The sequence below is a fragment of the Drosophila erecta genome, unplaced genomic scaffold (genome assembly GCF_003286155.1).
Source record: "Drosophila erecta strain 14021-0224.00,06,07 unplaced genomic scaffold, DereRS2 tig00000000-arrow-pilon, whole genome shotgun sequence".
NCBI lineage: Eukaryota > Metazoa > Arthropoda > Insecta > Diptera > Drosophilidae > Drosophila > Drosophila erecta.
In genome coordinates, this window is record NW_020825194.1 from 18,317,613 (window position 1) to 18,342,324 (window position 24,712).

At 42.2% G+C, this 24,712-nt stretch overlaps 2 protein-coding genes across 7 annotated transcripts in view; one reads left to right on the forward strand and one right to left on the reverse strand.

Moving 5' to 3' along the window:
- Positions 1-264: 264 nt before the first annotated feature.
- LOC6552819 (synaptotagmin-like protein 4) overlaps positions 265-24,712 on the forward strand; it is a 49,858-nt gene continuing 25,410 nt past the window's right edge. For 3 of the 6 annotated variants that reach the window (XM_026975643.1, XM_026975644.1, XM_026975645.1), the window contains exons 1-2: positions 265-754; positions 23,739-24,068. In XM_026975643.1, the coding sequence (XP_026831444.1) occupies positions 23,848-24,068 (221 nt within the window). In that variant the 5' untranslated portion in view covers positions 265-754; positions 23,739-23,847. The remainder of the gene's footprint in view (positions 755-23,738; positions 24,069-24,712) is intronic. The other 3 variants (XM_015154712.2, XM_015154706.2, XM_015154708.2) reach the window with 3 other exon arrangements.
- On the reverse strand, positions 7,079-8,967 carry LOC6552820. Its single transcript, XM_001979935.3, has one exon. It carries the CDS (start codon positions 8,809-8,811, stop codon positions 7,345-7,347), a length of 1,467 nt encoding a protein of 488 aa, XP_001979971.1. The 5' UTR covers positions 8,812-8,967; the 3' UTR covers positions 7,079-7,344.

Here is a 24,712-nt window from a genome sequence, read left to right on the forward strand (position 1 = left end):
CTTAGTGCAGTTCACGCGAATCCGGGCATCAAAACCCGAGGAAGAGTGAGAACGAGAACAATGTGTGGCTTTCTCATACGTAATTAAACTGATAGCAGGCGACGTCGCCGTCGAGCATTCGGCCTAATGATAATGCGAGAAGGGCGCCTCAGGTAGCAGTGTCTGAGTATCTGAGTAACAGAGTATCTGCGTATCTCGATTTCTGACCAAGAGAGAGAGAGAGTAAGAGCCGCTTTCAACCTGTTGCTTTCAACCGCTGGCCGCGTTTCAATCCCAAATCCCACCGATCGACTTGGCAAACCGACTTTAGTCTACGAACGCGTCTCGAACCGAGCGAATGTCGCTCCGTTCCGCTGTTGAATAGTAAGATACATGTGTGCGTGTTTGTGTATCTGTGAGTGCGATGAGATTGCCGGTTTAAGATTTGTGCGATTTCATTCCTTCTACCTGTGCCTCAGAAGTGCTCCTCTTCGTGTGTCTTTTATTCGTTCTGATATCAAATTTATATACACACCAATACGAAACGTATGTATCTCGAAGATACCGCGCGGAGCGACTGTAATCACCATCGAATAGCTGTGTATGCAAAGTAGCAGCAACGAAAGCAACGAACCCAGCGAACTCCGAGAACGAATTGGATAATTTCTTTGCCAAACAACGCAGAATTTGGCGGATCTCCAGAGTTTGTACAAGCCATTTCTACGAACGAGCGGTCAGGCGGCGCTGAATACGAAAGTATCTCGCAACCAGCAAGGTAAAGAATAAAATAATCAAAGAACAAATTTAATCTGTGCTTAAGAAAGCTCAGTTCGAGTTATGGGTATTTACAAGTCGTTCATCTTTAAATCAGGCTAGAAAAATTGAACCAAATATCAGATAACCCCTTGGAATTCATAGACATTGTTTGGTTCTTTTTTAATTACAAATTATAGTCCGAACAGCACGTAATTTTTCTGACTTAACCCGTTATTTGCTGGACTTCGATATAAAAGTATGTATATTTTCTTTCAACTGCACACATCACCATGGGCAGATGCTTTCTCTCTTCGGTTATACAAGCGATTGTAATTGCTTTCCTCACAACTTAAAGATGGAGCTTGCACAGAAGGAATCCGCAGCCGGGTTCTGATTATTTTAACGGTTTATAAATTTAATTAAGCTGCGGAGTCAAAGAACAAAGAATCAACGTCACCGCAAAGGTACGAGATACTTAACTGTCTCCTTGTTTTTTCCCCGGACATTTGTCCCATCGTTTCTGTTTTTACATCGGTAGCTGTAATAGTATATGTATATGTGTCTCTTGAGGGGCATATTGTGAACACACAGCTCACGCGTGTGTGGATGCACCCACTCCGCCCGAAGAACTTGTATCTGGCAGATACTTTTCTGTTTTCTACTTTATTTTTCCCCAACCAGCCCGCGTCTGGTCTTGTTGTTTACCTTCCCTTGCTGCAAGCTCAGCTTAATTCTTATGCACGTCTGAGACTTTTTGATGTTTGCATAGCCGCCGCCGTGACATCGCCGAAGATTCCCCACCATTACCATTACCAAGTTCAAGATACGTTAGGAACTGGAGCTCGATTCGCAACGCGACCATGGCGATGCGGGAATTACGAGTTTGAGGAGCAATAACATTTGCTTTCAACTCGGGTTTGGCATGACTAATTCACCGCTGCAACAATGACAAATAGCGCAGGTATCTGTTGGATACAGCAGTGTATCTTGTAGGTGTGAAATGATTTGAGGGCGTTCTCGAACAATAGTCGTCAATGTTGTCAATGGAAAAGAGACTATGTAACACTTGCCCTCCGAAAATCACACAAAATAGATGTATTTAAAAGGTTAAGCTTTATTTCTCACGCCTTAAAAGTAATCTGTATTATATTTATAATGCGATAAGTTTTACGCAATGGCTTAGAAACCCATTAAATTATTAATCAAAAGTTTAAGCTTCTCTTTATAAAAATTTCATGACCCTCAATTTGAAAGATACACCTATTTATAAAATGTATAAAAGTATACCTGAGGGCGTTCTCAAACAATAGTCTTCAGGCTTGTCATAGAAATGAATTGAAAAAAGGCACGTATTAATCATATTGCATATATACTTTAAATGCTGGCTGGAAACCACAGAGTCAAATCGGAATCACTGAATAAGTATCCTAAAGACACAAATAAATAAATTATATTATACATTTAATTTTGTCAAAGGTATAAGTTATTTTGCTATCTAAATTCCGTCATTTGATGGTGTGAAAAATGGCTTTCCGAAAGGTATTTAAAATACTTATTCATTAAAATAAATAAACCATCTGTGTGATAAAGATACTTAAGATAAGTGGTTCAGCACGTACTAAAGTATCTTGTAGGTGTGAAGAGGGTGTGCTAGGCTCGTAAAAGATCGTGTTGAGCAAAGCGAACTGAAAACAGATTATACGATTATACTATCATTAATCATAATATCTTTATGCCATTTTATTTCAATAATTTATGAGCTATGCAACGAAAAGGTGTTTAAAACCCATTTCAAACACCTAAAACTACAAATAAAGACTCGTTAAAATCCAATGGCACTTTATCTTAAATATATGTAGTTGCATTAGGCATTCCTCCCACACTCTAACCACATTTTCTGATTTCAAGAGACACGTTTAACAAGAACTTGAGTCACCTGTGTGAAAAAGTTGCCCTCTCAAAATGAGACGTATGTATCTCGCATTTCTGTCTGTCGGCAGCCAGATGAGTTTAATTAGCACTTTGCCGCATGGCCATAAAAAATTCAAAATTCTTGACTTTCGACATGACACTGATTTTTCCAGAATGCTAATGGTTTTTTGTATGCCAGTTTTGAAATAAATGTATTACGTACACTTGCTTTTGTCTTCTGCTAGGCGATAAGGTTGAAATAGACTTAGTTGCGAGCGCTTATCAGATGCGCCGTAAAAATAAGGCACACTTGCTGAACTTATTTATGTGCCCAAGATCCAAATATTTGGACATTATGTCATGTGTATGCCATGGGATTGGGGATAAGGAGCTTGACAGTTTTCCAGATAAGTTGGGGTGCATTGACCATGGAGCTGTGAACCCTGGCCGACGCACGAGGTAATTGGAGATTTTCCATCAGTTCTGACTTTGGCCCACCTTTAGGGGCCACGCCTCCTTCCTCATTAATCATTCATGAATATTCATTCCAAGCTACGCCCGCTTTCGTCGGTCCGAAAAACATTTATCATTATCATTTCGCCAGCTTCCTTAATTTTCCATCTTGTTTGCCTGTCGGCCTTTTTCTATTTCCGCTGCAAACATGAAATATCTTTTAGAAGTTCGACTGAGCATTTTTCCTGCCGCAGAAACTTATTATAATTTATGCAAGAAACGGTGACAGTTATTGAGTTTAATAACGATATTTTTCTTTCACTTCGCTCTGTGATGTATTTGCATTTTTATCGAAATGAAAACAGCTGCCACAACAGAGTAAGTTAGCTTTATGTCAGGCATTTCTGGGCTTGGGTTTGGGTTGGGCTTTTGGCCGGTTAGATGTCTGGCCAGTGATAAACCCACATCAGAATAAGCTGGTCGCAAAAAGTGTAATCAAGCCAAATGCAAATCGGGTTAACTGTGTTTTAACGAGTGTCATCAAAAGTAAACCCAAATGAAGATGCATCGCGAGATAAGGCGATGAAAGTAAGGGGGTAAAACGCGGTAAAAGGTTTCATTCAATACCCTTGACTATTGACTACTGACTTTAATTTCAAACCGAAATTGGCCACGATTCGTTCATTATAATCCGTCAGATCCGATGGTGCAATTATCTCATAGACATGCCAGAATAATTATAGGCAAATTAACGCTCTGCCTTTGGTCACAGAACCCAAATTGGTCAAATCACATTAAGCAGCGCAATTGAGCCGCCGGACAGTCAAACAAAGTATACACATAATCAGAAACAAAAATCTGGCCAAAACAAGTCTGTCAATGGCTGCCGCCGACTTTGTTTTGTTTTCGCGCTTTTTGTGCTGACAAATTCAATGGCCAAAATGGCTGTGAAACACTTTTGTGAATGCGACGGAAAAATCTGTAAACAAGCTGCAAAATGGGCTGATTTAAACAGTCATTGATAAGTTTTTATAGACCAATAATGGCTTAGATAACTTTAGTACAGGTGTAGTCAGTAGCCTAGACTTGGTACAGAAACTAAACAAATAAAGTATATTTTATTTAAAATTAAAAAATGTATTATTCTTTATTTTAATGCGCCACTTTTCTGACCACAACTGTGAGTTTTTTGCTTCTTAAAGTATTCCCACTTCGAAGGCGGTCAACGGAAATGCAATGGAAAACTTTTTAAGTTTCAATGAGCTTTGAGAATAAATGAATCAGAATCATTGAAATCAGTTCAGTAAATAAAGTAAGCAATTTTTGGTGGCAGTAGCTCCAAAGTGGACCAAAGTATGAGTTGTTTTTGATTTGTTAGCTGTTGCTGTTACAATTATTATTGCGCACGCTTTTTTTCTCTATTTTCCAATATTTCTTATATTTCGTGGCATCAGCTGCTCTGAAGTGGCTTCAATATGTCGCCGAATTCTGAAATTCTTATTGAATGCCAGCCCAAGTCAAGTCGAGTGTGAAGCGTTTTATTTCATTTTGTTTCGCCAACGCCAACGGTCAGCGGTTGAAATGTTAGCTAGATATAATGGCCATAACAATGGCCATAAGCTGGCTAAATTGAATTGTCTCTATCTGGTGTACGTGAGTGTATCTCACTGGACCCAGTAAGCCACAGATGAATAAGCTTGAGCTGCACTTAACCATTTAATTATTGCTTCGCTCACAAAACGGATACATTAGCTGCCTAAAGGTAGAAGTTCAAAGCTAATGGAATGTCGGCGATAGCAAGTGTTAGCCGATGAAACTAAACGAACTTTGTGATCTACTTGTTAAGGGCAAAGACCTTGAACCCTAGAATTTTATTGTGAATGAATCAGATATTATGGATTAGTCATGGTTATGATTATTGTAATTACAACAAACCCTACGCGTAACTTTGTTGTCACGATTCCAGTGCGTCTGCTAAATTAGCATAGTAATTTTATTTATTTTCTTACTATTATTATTATTCTCTATGGTGACATTCCATGGCAGTGTCTGCGGCGGTCGCATTCGCTGGCTTTGCATGGAAAATAATTGTTTATTTATAGCAGTCGATTGGCGCAAACCAGTTCGAATCGCAGCTTAAGAAAGCACACAAACAAATCGCTGCCCCAAGGGCCACAATAATGGATCGTATATTTATGTGTGCATTTACGGCAGCCAATGCTGATATCATCTTTGGATAATTGCACGCAATTTTCACTCGGCGCCCACATGATAATCGCAAGATATATACAGCTTTGGCCACTTTAACCGATATCTGTGGGCTGCATTTCGCGTGGGCTTTTGGATCAAGGGGCCGCTCTTGAATGGAAGTGGCTGCTGGCGTTTTATAACCACCAAAAGTAATTTTTATGAGCATCTATTTCCTCCGTTTGTCTTTCGGCACCGGGGACATTAGTATGCAAAGCCACTGCATTTTCCGTGTCAAGCATATGCGTATACTGGCTGCCAACCTGCCTTATTTCCACCCGCCAGCCAGCCAGCCAGCCAACCAGCCAGCAAGCCAAGCCTATGAGCCACGTTAACGACATTGCATTTCCTTCATTTTCCTTAGCATTTCCATTTTCCATTCCCAGCATGGCAGGCAAACAGCTAACAACAACCCACTTCTCGGGCCTTTTATTGCTTTGTTCTCTGGCTCGCATTCAATGTCTTAGAGCCTGTCTTTCATTGTTCCCTTTTTTGGTCTGCCTCTGCAGAGAGGAAAAAGTCATAAGCAATAAATAATGTATATTCTGTATTACAATTCCAGTCTATATTGTAATTATTGTAATTATAATCAGGGGATAGCACTGGAACTTGGCTCACATTTCAAGACATTACCATAGCCCAGAATAAAAATGTTTAGTTATAATTAACAATTTTATTCAATTTATAGAATTCTTATTGGGCTAGGCTATACGAGTACTTAGTAGGCTATTTTCTCTCAATGTTCCCCTTTCTGGTTTGGCCTGAAGAAGGGGCCCCCAGATGATTGTTGTGGCACGAATCCGTTGGAGGAAAGGTTCCTCGCTTCGAGTGACCAACGAAGCAGAATCAGCTCAATTACTCAACTTTTGCAGATCTCGTTGTTTCCAATTTCATTGCAATGCAAACACATTTGCAGCCACCCGACGAAGCAACTCCTATTAGAGTAGCTAACGCTCTTCCAGGTGGAAGAGGTGCAGACACGCCTGGCACACAACTTCACATCTTTTTGGCCAACTCGCAGATCTGGCCCCAAAAAAGTTTCGGCATAAAAAGTTTGCCAACCAAGCTGTTCCTCTATGACCAGAGTCGGAAAGACAAAACAACCTCACACCATTCGGCAGACTTAACTTGAAACAGAAACTGGGTTGTGATTGTGCTGGTCGCTTCTGTAAGTCTGCACTGAAAGAAACTAAGCCTTGAACTCCTGCTAGTTCAACTTCTAACTTTAGTTAGTTCAACTAGTATGAATAGTATGGCTGCAGCCTTAACAATTACTCGAGCCTGCAGCAGCCAAAATGAGTTTTGATATTTTACAGTGCACTGAAAGCATAAATATACCTTTTCTTCAGCACGTTGAAGCTGAAACTTGGAGCCAAAGTTATTTCCAGGGAAAGTTTCCGCAGGCCGTCCAGAGCGGGTACCGAAATAGTTGGCAAAAAAGTGACTTTGCCAACATTCTTAAGCCTTCCTCGACTGCCAGTTATGAAATATAAGCCCGCCGCCTCCGGTAGCCGGCTAATGAGTCCAGAAATGGAAAGTAAAGGTTCCGCACGCAAGCAAAGTGCAAAGTCCCGGTTCCAAAGTGCACTTACGCTCCATCTGCGTGCGTTCGAACCGTATTATTGTAAACAAATTTTCCAGCTGCCATGTCGGTAAACCGGTTGCCTGGCTACGAAACCTGGAAACCTGACCTGCTGTAAAAGCCTGGCCAAAGAATGGATAAGAAAGTGAATTTCATTGGCCATCCCGGCAGCGCCGGTAAAGTCTATTTGAAAGTGCAGAGCAGCGAAATGGAAAATTAAGCACATCCTGTGCCAGTGGGGTGCATCACATGAGGTGGTAGTCGTATACTTGATATTGGCCAACTTCCAAGGGGGCGTAGGATTAATAATAATCTGAAGCAGAGAAGATAGGTGGGTATGGGGAACTCCAAGCAAAAGCACTATTTTTTTTGTATTTTCTACCCGTGGAATACGAGTAAAGATGAAAACCCATTAATTACTTCTTAAGGTTTAGAGACTGGATTTCCTCTTCGGTGAGGATGGATTTCTTGAGCGCCGAAAGAACTTCAGGCGGCTGCTTGGATAGCACCTTCATCCGCTCAATAGCCACAAGCTCATCCTGGCGATTCTGTACGTTGTAGACCTCCTGGATAATGTCGGCCACCTCCTGGGCGGCAGCTTTCCTGTGATTTTTGGCCTCCACCACCATGTGGGCCATGTCCCGGTAGCACTGGACATCCAATCGCCGGGTGTTCTCCCGCTGGGCCACCTGCATTCGATACTGCCGTTCGCCGAAGCACATGGGATCCTTTGGCATGACCAGGGCATCCTGCACTCCCTTATCGCGGAAGAACTTCTGCTCTTCCCGCTGGCTGAGCAGCTGTTCGCGGATCTCCTGCTTCTTGGCCATTTTGGTTCTCGCCTGCTCCAAGGCCATCGCGTTCTCCTTGGCCTTGTGCTCGCGGATCAGCAGACTGGTGATCAGTTTATCTCGGGACTCCAGATCGTGCTTGATCTGACTGAGCTGGAAACCCAGCCGAGCTGCATTTATGTCCCTGGCCTCGATCTCTTGATGGTGTCGTTTCCGTGCCTTGGACACATAGGCCGCCGTAACGGGTCCCAGGGCATCAAGGAGTCCTCTCTCGGGCTTGTTCTTTTGGGCCAGAGCGTAGGCCTCGCGGGTTTGCTTCAACATGGCCGCCGATTGGTCAAGGGATTCGAGGAGCACCCTACGCTGCTCCGCCTTCGTAATTGCATCCTTCAGGCTTTCCTGCTCCACTATGTCCCTGCACTCCTTCAGCTCTAGACGACCCTCCGCCACGGCCTTCTGATGATCTTGTATCCGCTTGGTGCGACCCTCGGTGATCTGGGTCATGAGATCCCTGCGAAAGCTGGCTGCCTTCTGAACCCGTCTTTGCTTCTCCTCCAGCAACTCCTTTTCCACGGCTCTCTGCTTCGCCAAAGCCTCGGCCCGCTCCCGCTGCTTATCTTCCACCGTCTGCTTGATATTTTGGCTGATCTTGTACTTAACTGCCAAGGCAGTGTGAGCCCGGGCCACCTCCATCTCGAGATCCCTCAGATTCTCCACATTGCGATGGAGTTGCAGGCATCTGCTGGCCTCCACCTGCTGGCGGGCCAATTCCTTTGCTAGCGCCAGGGTTACGTCCACATCGGTTTGCTCCTGCCGCTGGCCAGGATGCAGATGACTGTTGAGCACGGCGGCTACTTCCTCCACCTGGTGTTTGACCTGTCGGTACAAGGTGGCTTCCGCCACAGACGACTGTATGCCAATGCGGCACACATCCCTTTCAGAAACACAGTCGTTCTCGCCATTCGGCATTGGTTTCAACTGGTTCAGCAGATTGGGCGTGGGCTCCTGGGCGGCGGTGGCGAAGATCGAGACTCCCGGGTTATCCCAGACCCCACGGACAACGCGATCCGACTCCGATTGGAGTTTATGCATCGTGGTTCGGGAAAAGCGAAGTTAATACCTTAAAATAGAAGCTACTGGGGATAAAATATTTGAAGGTCCTTTTCTTTTTTCTGTAGGGCTTTTGTGGGGTATTAGTTCACTGAAAATCTGTTTTGTGTTATTGACCTAACAAAATGTACTGACTAACTGAAGTCCGCTAGAAAATGTTCAGGTTTTTTAAACCGACAGCTTTCGGATGGATAAATGCGTCTAAAAAATAATCTTTAGGCCAAAAGCTTTGCCAAATATCAAGGAATATTACATTTAAATCTCAAAAGGAATGTATGTATCTCAAGGTAAATAAATAAATAAACAAAAAGGAATTTCCAATGCTGTACAAATTGGGCACTAAAAAAAGAACTGAAGCAGATAAAAGCTGGCTAATATTTTCATGCTGCGATTATAGCCACTTTTCTTGATGTTTGGTGTCTGTCATTGACCAGATAACAGAATATACCCTTCATATCAATAAGCTAGCTTACCGTAATTGAAGGTCGGTGCTTCGGTAATTTAAAATTACTTTCTCTGTGAGATTCTGGAAGGGCATTGTAGCTTTATGCAACTACTTTTCCTGAAGCTCAGAAACATGCACTCGAATGTGGGCATTCGGAGGTCTGTGTGGACTTCCAGTGGATTTGCATATTTGAGTGGGTTTTGGGCCATGAGGCCAAGAGATCTCTCTCTCTATCCCTCTCAGCATGGGCGCATTGGGAGCCACAAGCTCGATGGGGGCCAACTTAATGGGGATATGTGCATCAAAATAAGGCTCAAGTGCTTTCCCCTCCGAGGGCAATGTATACCTATGAATTTGCATACGAATTTGTATGGGAAATCAGAACCCAGCTAAACGATTGAGTTTCTGAGCTCGAATGCGTTGCACTCAATGGAAATAATATTTCTTTTGCATTTAAAACAGCTTTTGAGTTGAAAAGGAATTTAAATAAAAAGCCAATTATTTGCAGAACGCTGAGACACAGCCAACTATAATCGTCCAATAGTATTTTAATTAATATAAAAACATTCAAACTTCTTAGAAAATTATTTTCATTTGAGTAATAACATAGGTATAGGTATAGGAGAATTAAATTATCGTATTAAGTCAATTTTATGAATTTCGAATGGCTTGTGCGCAATTAAATGGGGCTTCGCTGAGTTGTAAGCTATAGTAGACGTTCTAGAGCGATCTGCCGACTGTTTTTATCGTCTGGCTTCCATAATTTATATATAGTTATCTAACTGGTGAGCGCTGGTTAAATGCTGCCCTGTCATCGCCGTCCTCATCATCGTCGTAATCATTGGAGGCAGAAAAGAGCGGTGCTCCCAGACCATCAGACCATCAGTCACTGTCCACGACAGAAGCTCTTTGGATGAGTCTCTGGGGCAGGAGGGGATTGAGTTGGAGCATGGGGCATGAGTAGCTGCAGTTTTTGCAGTATCTCCAGTAGCTCCAGTAGCAGCTGCAGCTTCCAAAGGCACTTTCCTCCACGCATTTGCTGGCTGTCCATGCTTTTTGCCGACCAGGGTCCGGATAACCTTTCCATTTTACAACTGTCAACGGCGCAGCGAACGCGATTTGCCAGCGGTTTGTTTTATTTATTTGCTTGTACCCCCCTTACTGGCATTTATTTTCCTCCTGTTTTCCCCAGTGTCGTAATTACGCGTAAAGTTTTGTGCCTGCATTTGAAATTGTACGCAGTTTTACCCGAAAGTGTCAACGCATGTCGGGGTTTTAGAGTTTTGAAAAATGTTAATTTGTTGTCGTTTTTCTCTTTTATTTTCCTGTAACCACTGCAGCTGCTGTTGAGTTGAGTTTTGTTTGTTTGTTGGCTGGCAATTCGAATCGAACGCGTCTGGCATTACATGACACTCATTATTGCACATTAAGTTGGATGGATGATGGAAAGTGGTGGTCCGGCCCTATGAGACAGCAGAATTGCTGGACTGGGTGATAATAGAAAGCATTGTTGCTTACCTTAATTGATATAATAAGTATATCTGCCCCTTGCACGGAAGTTCGGCATTAAGTCTTTGGCCAGGTCATCGTCAATTAATCAAGCCATCTTCGGGGAGAAAATTGCCACGTCTGGTTCAACGAACTTTCCGCGGCGCTTTTCATTGAAATTTCTACATTTAACCCCAAAGAATAAATTGTAAAATTAAGTGAGTCTTTCAGAATCATGTTTTGTAAGCACATACGTAAGCAGGCATTAGTACCGAGGAATTATTCCAACTGCAATCTCCTTTGATATCTACTGATTTAGGGAACCCTCTTCAAGCGAAGGCAAGCCTTTCGCTATTTGTTGACCCGGAATGTCCGACAAGTGAGGAATGTACACAATGGAAAGTGCTTGAATCGCCATGTACCGTGCATATAGTGGTTTCATAGGGTTTCTTTTATTCCACTGGGCAACCACATGAACGAAACTTTACCCCTTGACCCTTTGGCCCCCTGGCAAGATCGAAGGCACTTGACTGCTGGATTTGTGCGGTTGATTTTTTTTATTTATATACTTTGACTTTCATTCCATTTTAAATTGAAATGTCTGCGTAACTTTAAAGGGGGCTATCAATAATTTCAGGAAAAAAGATGCAGGACGGCAGCAATACGGCAAAACTTTCAACTGCAAGTGGCAGCCAGCCAAAGACAAAGTTTCAATTGCAATTTTCATATAATTTGCATACAAACAAACAGACGGTTCACTTGGGGCACGACCTCAGGTCGCGTTTATGTTTTATTGAAAATGAAAATATCAATTTGCCTTTCAGGGTACCTATAATGGCATTTTACAAAGAGGTTTTATACCTTACGGATTCATTGGTTCTTTGCGAAACTGAAAGGGGAATTTCCGTGATACTAATAGTTTCATGTTTTGAAGTTTCTTACAAAGCAGAAACACGTTTACTAGAATGTTGAAATGGAAATTTGCTGTACAGATGCTGAATGGAAAATATCTATGTTTAATCAAATAAAAGAAACCAGGAATATATTGAAAACTCATGTACTGGGACTCAGCAAGGAATTTGTTGAAGCAAAAAAGAAACACTTTGCAAATCTATCAGATTCAATTAGTTTTTTGGTAGCCCGATGATAGATTTGCAAAGGAACAGAATCAGTATGCCGGTCAGTAGATGATCCAGAGCACCTCATTTATTGTCAAATCTTTTAACTTCGTAAACCAGAAGAAGGCAATCCTCCGATCCATAAATTGTTGAATGCTTTGTAATGTTAGGCTTCTATGGATGTTTCTGGTTCAAGACACAGAATGAATTTTAATTAAATTGTGTTTATAAATAATGGCCTTTTGCCCGGGCCTGCCAACAAATTGAGTTACATAATTATGCGCGGGCTGACTGTGGTGGTGGCCAAAAACCAGAGTGGGGCAAAGGCAAAAAGGCCAACGGAGGCAATCAGTCAAACCCAAAACAGCGATACAAACAAGTGGGTTTCGGAGGGGCCGGATGATATGGGAGGATGGGTAGAGAAGCTTTTCATCGATACCGAAGTCTCGATGCTTGCACACTTAATCGAATTTAGCGACAATTTTACCGAGTTTCCATTAGCCGGTTGTAATGGATGATTTTCCAATTACCGGTCGCCCTGTCGCTTTCAGTTTGCCCCCTTCAGTATTTTCTGGTGATAACACTGCGTATGGGTAATGGCAGTGGCAACAGCAAATGCGATGTCAATCGTACGCACATTCGTCATCCACACTCACGACACAACCATTCACTCTCTGGGCAAAATGCAAATCGAAGGGGGCAACGTCAGGGTTTTTGTTTCCTTGTGGCTTTTGCCAAATTGGTCGCTTTCTTTGTTGTACGGGGCTATGTTGATGTCGCTCCATCGAGCCGAACAGCCACATTTTGGCATTTCCGAATGGCAAATCAAATTGATACACTTTTATTTGTGGTCGCGTGTGTGGCATGTGGAATCGAGTGCACAGCGAAAAGTTGTTGCTTATACAAGAAATAATTGTAATTAAAATAGTTTACACTTTACACAGTCAAAACAAGCTCTTCGAATGCTTTAGTCTTTTCTGTTTTACACAAGTAACTTTCAATATCATTTTTCTAAGCTCCATTCGAAATAGATTAAATTCATTGGACCAGAACATGTGTGAATGTTATTTTGCTCTGCTCGTGCAGTGGTGGGCTGAATGTGCCTTTGTCATTTCCATCACAATCAATTTTTAATGCCCAGCATTCAGTCGTCCGAGATCACGAACCCGAGCACGTTCCTCTAGCCACATGGGGAGCACGGTGCGGATACTTGATTTGCCTGTTGCACCGAGTGCTACGGCCTTTGGCATCGGAGCTCTGGAATCACATGCTCGTATATGCTCTGGTATTCTGAGAAGCCTTTGACACGAGTGGGTCAGGTTAGCTGCCTGTTGGCCAAAACTGCTGCCAGATTGAAAATTGGCCTCAACAGGTGCAGAGCTCAGCGCTCAATTATGGTTGACAGGGGCCAGATAATTTACTGTTCGACTGCGGATTGACATCGTCTTTAATTAAATGTTCCCCGATTGACAATGATGAACTGACATATCAAATTACATGGGAAAACATGGGAAATATGAAGAGGTTAAATCGAATGGTCTTTGAAAATCGATTCTACTTGTATTTCTTGTGGCCCACACAGGTTACAAACAAGTGAAATTCATTTGTTTCAGAGACTTCGTTGAAATTAGTTTCGTAGTAAATAATTAAACATCAATTTTTGCTGCGCACGGCATTTTTACAAAGCCATTGTATATGTGGGCTTTAAAAATATGTCAAAACAAAATGGCACAGACCGTACGGACTTCGATTGGCTGCACATAACTTTCCACTTAAATGCAGCCGTTGATTGACACATGGCTGAAATTGAATTAAGTTGGTTGTCATAAATTTTACAGCCAGCCAATGTAGAGACATAAACCAAAAACGAAAAGCGCTTTGTGCGCCGCATGTGCGGAATTAACAGCCAACTACTCGGGCGATAAATGTACGTACCTACAAACACATATAATCGTATAAATTTAAAAGTCGGGTACAACGCCCACCCAAGTCAAACCACTGAGCCACCAATGGAGTTTGCCGGATTTAGAGTTTGACCGAGATTAAAAAAGGTGGAAAAGGTCTGGCGTTCTGGTCGGACTTACAACATAAATTACAATTTATGAGCGTGATTTTATTCGCATCTTATTCCTATTTGTAGGGCCACCACATAAATTTCCATGTGTGCACTTTATTGTGTTTTCCTAATGTTTGACCAATTACTTGGTCGGGAAAGTTATAGCCTTTCCTCTAAAGAATTTTATACATTTCAGGATCGAAACTAATAAATGAGCTGATGGACTTTGATGAAACGATTTATGCAATATTTCATTTAATAATATTTAACTAGAACTAATGCCGCTCACTTGCTGACTCAGCTTGAATGTTAGGCCAACTAATTTGATGAAAAGCGTGAAAATGCAAAACCATTTGCCCGTGCCTTCCAAGACTGGGTCATAAATCGTCTGGACATTACATAATTAAACGGAATTGTTGGCTAGTTAGCGTGTACGTTGCCTTCAATTACTTAAAATTCTGAATGGGCGGCAATGAATTGAACATTGTCACGCTTGCCCAGAGGAAATGGTCCATGGGTGAGGAGAGAGGGGGTCTGAGGTGAAGTGTTGGCCAAAAACGGAAGACGTCGTGTAACGCCAGGCAACGGCACTTGGTTGGCCAAATTTGTGAGCCGACAAGCGGGCTTTTGGCCATAAGTCAACAACCTTTTTGGCAGGCGGCCAATTTACGCACGTACAATTTGTCGTCGGCGGCACGTAGCACTCCACGTCGAAGTCGACTCGACTTTATTTACGGTTACCTCGTCTGAAGTGGGTTCCAAAGGGAACGAATCGGTGGGCGAGGTTGTGGGTGGGGGGGTTGGTTGGGTGTTGGTGATTTGGGTTGCAAAGGTCAGGCGGCAAGACGTAGCTGACCCTCCCAGAGTCTGAAATTGCAGAAGATAGACAACTGGAGAAGCTTAATTCGCACTTACAACTTAGCTATGTGGATTTATTGAGGTTGCTCGGATGACAAAGTTCTTTAAACAGAGTATTTTAATCAAACGGTTACGTGATGCATAGTTATAAATATCAGCTATCCATTAAAAAGATTAAAATAAGATAGAATGCTATAGTCAAAATCCGATTAAGATAAATTCAGTTATGGAGTTTAGAACTTCAGCCTTGGGACATTTCTTAATTTTTTTGAATTTTTACAATGTCATAACATAAAAAAATTACAAAAAAGATGGAATGCTATAGTCGGGTTCCCGACTATCAGATACCCGTTACTTAGCTAGTGCGAAAGAGAAATTTAATAATTTTCTGGAATATCGGTAAAAATTGCGATTAAAATTAAGGAAGGAAAAAAAAACGGACAGACGGACATGACCATCTTGATCATGATCAAGAACATGTTCGAAATCCCTTCCTTCTGCCTGTTACATTCTTTTCTACGAATCTAGTATACCCTTTTACTCTACGAGTAACGGGTATAAATATTGCTTAAACCGCTTTTAAAGTGGGTTCTTAATGAGACGCATTTTTAACGTTCAATGAATTTCACAAGGGAAATCTCACTCCTAACTAACAGTGAAGTGTGCTTCAAACAAACAAAACAAATTAGACGAAGGGCAAACCTTTTTCTGCGAATTTCAAAATCGTATCTCCAACGAAAAGCACTTTGGACAGACAATGTAAAGCAACTATTTTGGCGGCTTTTTACGGGCGATTTTCTTTTTCCTTCGCCCACCGTTAAGTTAGTCAACCCATTCCAGTTGGCCAGTTCGGGCATTTCTCTACTCTTTTTATTTATATTTATTTTTGTGCAGACGCCGGCCGTAAATTTATAATTTTGTACCAGGAGACGCAAATTTTGCGACGCTCTCGACCGGAAAACGCGCCCTGGCTCGCAGTCGCAGCTTCATTTGCCTAAGTGTTTAGCAATTTTGTTTCGCATTTCGCATTTCACATTTCACATTCCGCCTTCTCTCCCTTTTACTGGGCACCATCATTTTTGCCCAGGCTGTGAACCTTTTTTTGGTCATATTTGGTATGGAGAAAAAACCCAAAGCTTGCCAGGCATTTGGGGAGAGGGCGTTCCTTTTAATGTTTTCATAACTTTCGGCGCGTCTGTCAATAAGTCGAATTCTTGGAAACAGGCTCGAAACTTAAGTCACGTTACGTGACTCCCATGCCAATGGCTTTTCGACATCCTTTCAGTGGTTCCGATTTGAATATTAACACATCGAGTGGGTTGAATGAAGTATTTGCCATAGGCCCAAGCTGACCAATGTCCAGCTACATTTCAATGTTTGCTGCCCCGCCATGGAGCCCAATATTGTCCCATTTTTCTACTCTCGCCGCGCCCCAAGTCAGTTACCTGGTATTGATTTTGTTTGGTTTACATGTGGGACTTATCAAATATTAATCACGAAATATGGCCAACAATGCAGGCTTCAATTTTCTCCAGCGCCCCGGTGTTGTTGTTTTCGCACATGCGCCAAAAAAAAAAAAATAAAGACAGCAACATAAAGAAAAACTCAACACCCCGGAATAGAGCAACAGAGCAACAGAGTCGGAGGCCATAAATGAAAATATTGAAATTCGTTGAACACGCGGCTGTCATAGAGCATTATCCGGTATTCAGGACATGCGACATGCATGGCATTTTTTATACACACATGCAGTGTGTGCGGCGTTGCTGGAGAGAATAACACCGATAGACACACTCACATACATTTAATCTCCATATATGGATTTGGCCATGTGCGAGTCACTTGATTGCTTATTGAAAAGAAACGGAGAATTCGTGTTTTATTAGATTGCTAGTAGTAAATTGCCCATGCCGGTCACATATGGGTCATTTTTGTTTTTCAGGCACCAATTTTATCCTGTCCGCGCTTTCAAGATTGATGGCTGCATTTCATTAGGATAATGAGCGGCGACAATGGACATTAAAACTGGGAGGCGGCAGATTGATAAAGTATCAGTTACCAACTGGAAATGGGTCACCTGTGATTGAGACTTACGAAAAGTATCGCATTTTCAAAGGGCTATCCGTTCTTTGAAGGTATTAAAAAAATTCTTAAATTTCTTAAAGGGAAACGAAGCTTATACCAAGTTAATAACTAGATGGGTAAGGGAAAACATTATCTTTTTTAGATAGCCTTGGCTATTAAGGTTTTATTTTCCCCACATAATTTTCCCATTATTGCAATGCCGTCTAGGGTTCATTTAAATATGATTTAAACCTTAATTATGCGCTCGGCCCGGCCAATAAGGACAACGACAATGGTCCGGCCAATTAAGCAACCCAAATGTCAATTAAGAAAACATTTTTTCCACCGTTCCCCTTTTGTCTTTCTGTTTTCGCGAGTAGGGCGCGCTGGCTGGGCTGGAAAGCCAAAGCAAATAAATAAACAACTGGCCAAAACGGAATGGCAGACAATGGTCAACAGTGGGTGAAGACCAAGAATAACAGCAAACAGTGGGCAACAAAGACAACAAAGGCAACAATCATGGCGACGATGACAACGCTGACAGGTGATGCGTCGATTAACTGTTATTTAGCCGGTGCTTAAAATGGCAGCCGTGCGATTTCCGGTCTCCATCGCCCCCCACCCCATGGGGGTGAACCCCCCATACCATCCCCATACCCCTAGCCCAGCATTTGTTTTGGCTGTTCATCGTTGAGCGGGCAGGAAAGTAAATGAAAGTACAAATTGACGATTTGTTTGATTTGGCACTGGAGCAAATCTCGGGAAAACAGAAAACAAGGCAGCAAGCAGCTAAAAGCGGATGGACCAAAGGCCCCAAAAGACTTTTGGCTATAATTTAACGCACGAATGGCTCAGTTAAGCGCTGTAAAAAGACGCAACAACGAGAGCTAAAGGGGCGAAAGTCTCTTCTAAGCCCTTAACCCCAAAGTTTTTCATTCTCTTCCGTCGGGGGGGCTTTTTCAATTTGGCATGGCCATCCACATAGTTGTTCTGGCTTCGTTTATTAAGTAATAAATGTTCGGCAATTTCAGTGCCATTACCAAAGTGGATTTCAAACAAAAAAGTCAACCATAAATCGTGCAGGTTTTCCCTTTGACTTTGACTTTGCGCTTGCCCTTTCCATCTTCTCCAGCTGATTCAAAACAAAAAAAAAAAGGAGAAGCCAGAAAAAGTGACACAGTTTTCTAGCTTGCCATTTGGCCAGCGCTTTTGGAAACTGTCAGAAATGTGAAAAATGTGACAACATCGCAGCCCAGCGGGCAGGAAAGCTGAGTTTCAGATTCAGATTCCGGCGCTTTCATCTCCGCGCTCTATTTGTGTATCGTCGCCTGTGGCCGTGAGCTATTTTTTGCGGCACATGGCTTGGTTTTTATCTTGGAGATGGCGGTTTTATTGTCTTTTTGTGCGGCGGGAACGGCGTGCGAAATGTGCGGCAATCAAAATTTGTTATGGCGCAAAATTTATGGGGCATCCATGTGCCCATGTTCCTCGTCCCCTGACATCGCTCTTTAAGCGCTTTATTTACTGAATTATGCAGAAATTGAGAAGAATGCCGAGTCCTGTTGCGACTTCATTATGCATGTTGGCATTTATTTTATCTGGGATTGGCAGTCGCTGCACACCTGGCGTATGCGTAATGCAGCTCAGCTCATGAATATTGCGCATACGACTTGTGTCAAGTCGTTTTCTGGCTTACACAGGAAAAAGTGAAACGGGAATGAAATACAACATGTTCTTACAAGCTAAATATGTGTTATTTAATTTATAATGGTATCAAACATATTTCTATAAATAAAGGCAACCCTTTCTGTTCCCTAACTAGTCCACAGATAAGTTTATCGGCAATTTACACTAGGCAACTGTGATTAGTTCCTTATTAGCTTAATTACCAGCAAAAGGGCTTACATAATGCCTTGCCTGTGGCCTGTGGTCCTACGCACTATCATTCATCTTCAGATGGCCACTTAAGCCGGCTGAGAACGTTGCCTTATGGGCCATAAGCTAATGTAAACTCTGGGGAAAACCGCTGAAAAGGGAGACAACCATTAACTTTGAGACATGGCCAGCACAGAAATAAAGTTTCGCATATGGCCCATTGTCTGTCGCCTGCTTAGATGTCAATGTACTCCGTGCCGGGACACCTCATCCTCCGGATCCCCGTCTCGCCCGTTTTGTAATTATGTAAATGCTGGATCCCAGCTGAGGGCTGAAGAAACCCATGTCTGTCCCTTGCCCGGTTATCAGTGTCAAATCGAAATTTAAGAACTGGAGAGGGTTGAGTTGGCCGCAACAGCATCGAAATTAAAGTTATTTCCTTTTGTAAGGAATCGTTTTCATAAAAACTCTGGATATCTACAGCTTAGAAATTGTAATTCGTCAATTAAAAATTAAATTTAATTTTACCTCCTCTTACAAGGCAACATTTTACTTTCAACCATTGGGGTGTTGCGAGGCATTTAATAAAATGTATCCACCGGCTTACAATCCACATGCCTGAAAACTCTTGGCAAAACTGAGCACATACTTGTACATGTGTGCAGAAAAAAACGGGAAAAGAACGGAAAGGGAGGAACGTTTATTTAGGTTTATGGTCCTGGCCCATTAAGCATACGACACGTGTGGCGAGTGCTTTAAATTCAACAAAATTCGCATTTAATTTGATTTTCCCACCGTATTCGTCGGCACGGCAACACGTTTCTGTGTGCAAAGCTGTTTTGTGGCGGAAACAAAAGTCAACTGACATAGCGGATAATTTACAAGCTTAACAAACTGCATAAGTGCAAAACGCTGCACATGGAAACCACGAAGGTTTATTAGTTATATTTGGCTGGTTGCGTGCTGAGGACGATTACCGTGTTTTAGCCCTCTGCCATTTAAAATTAATTAAAACTAACAACATTTTCAAGCACTTACCTGCACCCACACATGCACACGCTCCGTCGAGTGACGCCATTTTGTCGTCCATTGCATAATTAAAAGGCGCACAAATGGCAGGCCATTTCCGGTGCTCAGCCGGTCGAGTCTGAATGCTTTAAACTAAAGCACCTGTGATACATTTTAAATGCCATGCCCTCTGGCTGTCTCAAGTTTGGTATCCATTTTTTTTATGTGGCCCGCAATGCTGTCAAAAAGTTTTAATTTGAAACGGAAACGCGAGCCCCACGGCATCATGGCCATCGCCTTAGCTACTGGCCATTGTCCTTGCTCTTGCCCCCTGCATCCGAAATCCAAGAACCAGCTTCCAGCATCCGGCATCCAGCATCCAGCATCCAGCATCTAGTAGCCAGCAGTCCACTCCAGACGCCCCGACAAATCATATTTAGCCTGGTAATTATTTATATTCGCATTCTCTGGCACATCAGCGCCAGGAATGGGCGTCATTAAAATCGTAAATCTAATGGACAAGCCGGGGCTGCCAACGGCCAGTGGCGTTGACTGTGGTCGGGAATGATTTGAATTATGGCATATTTCAGTGGGAATTCTAGGGGGAAAACACAGGGAAAGACGAGAGAGTGGCCAATCATTTCCCTTGTGGAAATATGAACAGCTGCAAAGCTTTAAAATACCTGACCAATTAAATATTTTCTAGGTGTTACATAAAAATTTGGCTGCCAAAACACTGAAAGTAGCTAGATAGGAATACGTGCAATTGATTCGGAATATTCACGATTTCTTTTTATAATAATATTTTCTATTGGCTGAATTGGTTTATTTTATTGGATTAAAACCAAATCGCTTACAGCGAACTTACTAATTGTATATAACAAGACTTAAAAAATCAATTTATAGGTTGTGCCTAAGAAAACTATATATCTCACTTTTAGCATTCACTTACTTTAGCAAAATTATTTGAAGAATTTAACATCTATAGCCCTTTTGTGTACATAATTGTAATCCTAACTTTTTTGGCCAAACCAAATCCACGGCATTTGAAGTCAGACCCAAACACAGACCAATTGCATTAGCAGTAAGCCCGAAAAGTAGCGAATTATTTGCCTGTTGTCTGCTGCCCAAGGCAACATCAAAGCGCCACGGCAGGACTCGGAAAATGTTATCTCTCCTTTGATATCTAATAAACCATCAGGCGATGGCTTGCCATGGGACCAGGTGTTCGATCTGAACCAAAAGGTCACACGGCAAGGCGTCCAAGCGTCCAAAATGGGTACCCCATCCGGCTCCCAAACGAAGGACGCAGCTGATTTACATCAGTTTAATTAGTTGCTTATTTGCATAAGCCCGCAGAGCGGAGAATTTGGGCGCCAGGACATTGGGAAACATACGTAACGTTATTTGTTTAGGCCATGTTAGGGTTTTTAATCATATTCTGACCAAAAACTGTTCCGCCGCCACACAACAAAGGCTGTCGGCTAAGCCAGGTCTTTGCACCACTTTCATGGTCACTGTGAATTTATGGCCATTACAGTTAGCACTTTTTGGCAGCCCGTTTCTGCCGCTCCTGCTGCTCCTGCTGCTCGTGCTGCCCGCCCTAATGGCTTATTATGATTATTAATTCATAACGCAGCCGTGCTGGTCGTGTAGCTACAACTATTACTACACCAGCACCGGGCACTTGAACATGCGTCTGTGAACACTTCCATTGCCACATCTCGACGTATATGCCAACCTGACATGCCAACAGATGGCACATTAGGCATGAGCACGCCTACACGGCGAACAGAGGAAAGTCCTTTAAGTGAATAATTGGAATCAGTTTAAAACATTGCAAAAATATTTGGAATATCTCGCTCGTTGAACTCTGATTAAAATTTTCAATGCAGTGCGTAATCGATAAATTCTATTTAGTAAATTAAATACCTCATCGGGGAATGTTTTGATTAGTTGAATTCAAAATAAATGTTCGTTTGGCCACTTTTTCAACATTGAACTCTGGAACTCGCATGTACAAGTTTGAAAGAAGCTACTGACTTTTTTCAGTGCGATGCCGAAAACCAGCGTGCCTTTGCTGTTTGGCGGTGGGTGCAGACTTTATGCGTTAACCAGGCCAATAAAACATGTCCCCGGCCGTGGGTTTTGTGGTATGTGGTTAGTTCACCATTGTAGTGCTCTTTTCGCTGTGTTTGTGCTCCTAGGAGTATGCAACAGTTTTGGCTTGGCCTCGGTTTTGGGTTTCGTTTCCGCTTCCTGCCGCTTGGAGGGCTGCTTCACTAGGCCCTGTGGTTGCCGCTTGTCGTTTACTGATTTTGTGACGCTAATAAAGCTTGCACGCACTTCAATCACGATGCCCGAATGCAGATAAAATTATAATTAAAAAGTGTTCTTGCCAAGCCTGCTGGCAACATAATTTACTCAGAAACCAAAGTCCTGTTCGGATTTTTATGCGCTCTGCGTGACTCCTTTACCGACACATCGCATCATCGCACTTGCCTACAGCTGAGGCCAAAATAATAGAACTAAAATAAAAGTTTTATATAAATTCATTCATTCGTTGGGGTTTAGGGTTTTTTTGATTTAGGGTTTTTATATTTGACTTACCCAAGAATGAATTCGATTTATTCACGTTCTCGGACAGACTCTTTTGTGATACTCATATTGCTGCCACTGTAGGCAGCCATGTGTTTGTTTTATGTGTCAGCAGGTCTTGGCCATGTTTTATAGCTCTCGCCTGCCAGTTGGACGTTAATATTAAGCAACCGGCTTACACAACAGCGGTGAGGACACCAAATATCCGAAAATCCCGAGAGATTGGGGCAGGACATGGGGGACCTCAAACTTAATTTGGCAACCGGACATCGACTTACGTTTGATTGCCGATTTAATTGGACTGCCAACTTTCGGCTGCATGTGCGCTATTTGCATAATTTGGGATTCCGGGAAGGGATATTTAATTAAGCAACATTGTCCAGCTCAAAACTAATGAAATTAGTGAGCTTGGGTGTATGTCCTTGGAATTCTAATTAAATAGTTTCAAATTCATCATTCGTCTTCGATTTACAGATTATGAAATCAAATGAACTTTACATATTCATAAAATTAAAATATACATTTTTACATTATTTGTAAGTTTTGTTAGGCGAAGATATGGAATAGGAGCTGCAGTTAGAAGCTTTTCACGCTTTTCCCAATGACAATAAAAACTCAAACTCCATATGTCAAACTGCCACAAGAGTATATGCATTCATATTTTTGATTTATTTTTGATTAAGCTTCAATTTTGTGCACACCCTGCTGCAACAAATTTAATTGACTTATTGTCTCATGGCTAATCATATCAATTAATTTTATAAAAACAACGCGCATGTGAAACTGTTGCCTTAAACAATCAATCTAACCTAAATTAACCAAAATTAAATTCGAAAATCGATTAAATTGCTACTAAATCAACTAATGACAAGTTTTTGTGTGCTCTTTTTATTCTTTGTCTCTTTCCATTTAATTACACATACATCACGCACTCACACACACTCACACCCGAAACCGAAAAACCACCAAACACGCTTGCTGCTTTCTCTATCTCTCACGCTTTTCCCCTCTCGCTCGCTCCTTGCCTGACTGTCGCAAAATGTCATGTTAACTTTTTGTAACGTGTTTTCGTTTCTTAACCAACAATCTAACAAAACTGTCTATGCGTCTGTCATGTAATTATGTTATCAACCCGGAATCAAAAACCAAAACCTCCCTAACCGACCCACTACAAAAACCACTACAACTCCTGTAATTTAAACAACTACACGCAACAACAAACCCATAATAAAAAACAATTGAAAACACTCCCATAAATACATATTACAATTTCAACAACAACGACCTCAACAACCATCGCTGTAATTACAACCACAACTTCAACAACAAACACCGCACCACAACAATGACTCCAACAACAATTTCAACAACAACTCCAACCGAATTTCAACAACAACAGGCTCTTGCGCGCCGAATTGTATGCTTTGAGGCGCAAGGGTGCGGCCAAGGTCGTTGGTGGAGTGCAGCCACTCGATGCCACACAACAACCACATCAACAACAGACAACCATGCAGCCCAGTCAACAACAACAACAGCTCGAACAACACAACAACCACAACGCACACACGAGCGACCCGAGTCGCCACTGCGCCCGCTGCACCACCGAACTGGGTCGCATCACCAACCGTGGCGCCCCCTGTCGCGTCTGCAAGTTGCGCGTGTGCAAAGCCTGTCGCGAATTCACATCGCGCACCACGGACTGGGTGTGCGTGGTGTGCCACAAGCAAATGTAAGTGTGTCCCTGTCACTCCCATTGTCTGTATCTGTATCTGTATCTGTTGCTCCTCTCTCTATCCATCTATACGTCTGTCCAACTTTCATTGCCAACTAAAAACTCACAAAACTCTGTGGATGCGACCAAACTATTCAACTCACGCACACGAAAACCCAGCTAAAATACAAAACATTACATTGTGTCCTTGTGCTCATGCCGGCGCATGATTGCCTACGTGGTGGTGGAATACCCTGTAAAGGACATTCTAATAGTATAAGTTAGCTATGTAATTGTAAATGACGTGAATTGATCTTAAAGAAGGAGATACTTTTATTTAGAATGCAGAAAAATAGGCAACGTTACCAGTAGCTTACTCCTAGTTTAGGGTAGTTTGCTGTCGAGGTTCCTTTAACAAAACTGCCAATTGTTTTCCATTGGACTTTGTAGCACATACGTTGCAATATTCAACGTTGCAAGCTAATTTTGCATGCCCTTTCGGTTGCTTTGTGTCGCCAAAATTGTCACCCAAAGCCTTTTGGGCCAGATGAATCAACAAAGTGTGGAATTGCATACGGACAGAGACAAAATCTCTCGCTTGCATTTGTCCAGAATAATTCTAGGAAAAGGTTTATTGGCATTGCAAGGTGATAGAAATGGTT

What these genes read in the sequence shown, in the direction of transcription:
- LOC6552820 (XM_001979935.3), bottom strand. Translation starts at nt 8,811, where the DNA reads ATGCATAAACTCCAATCGGAGTCGGATCGCGTTGTCCGTGGGGTCTGG.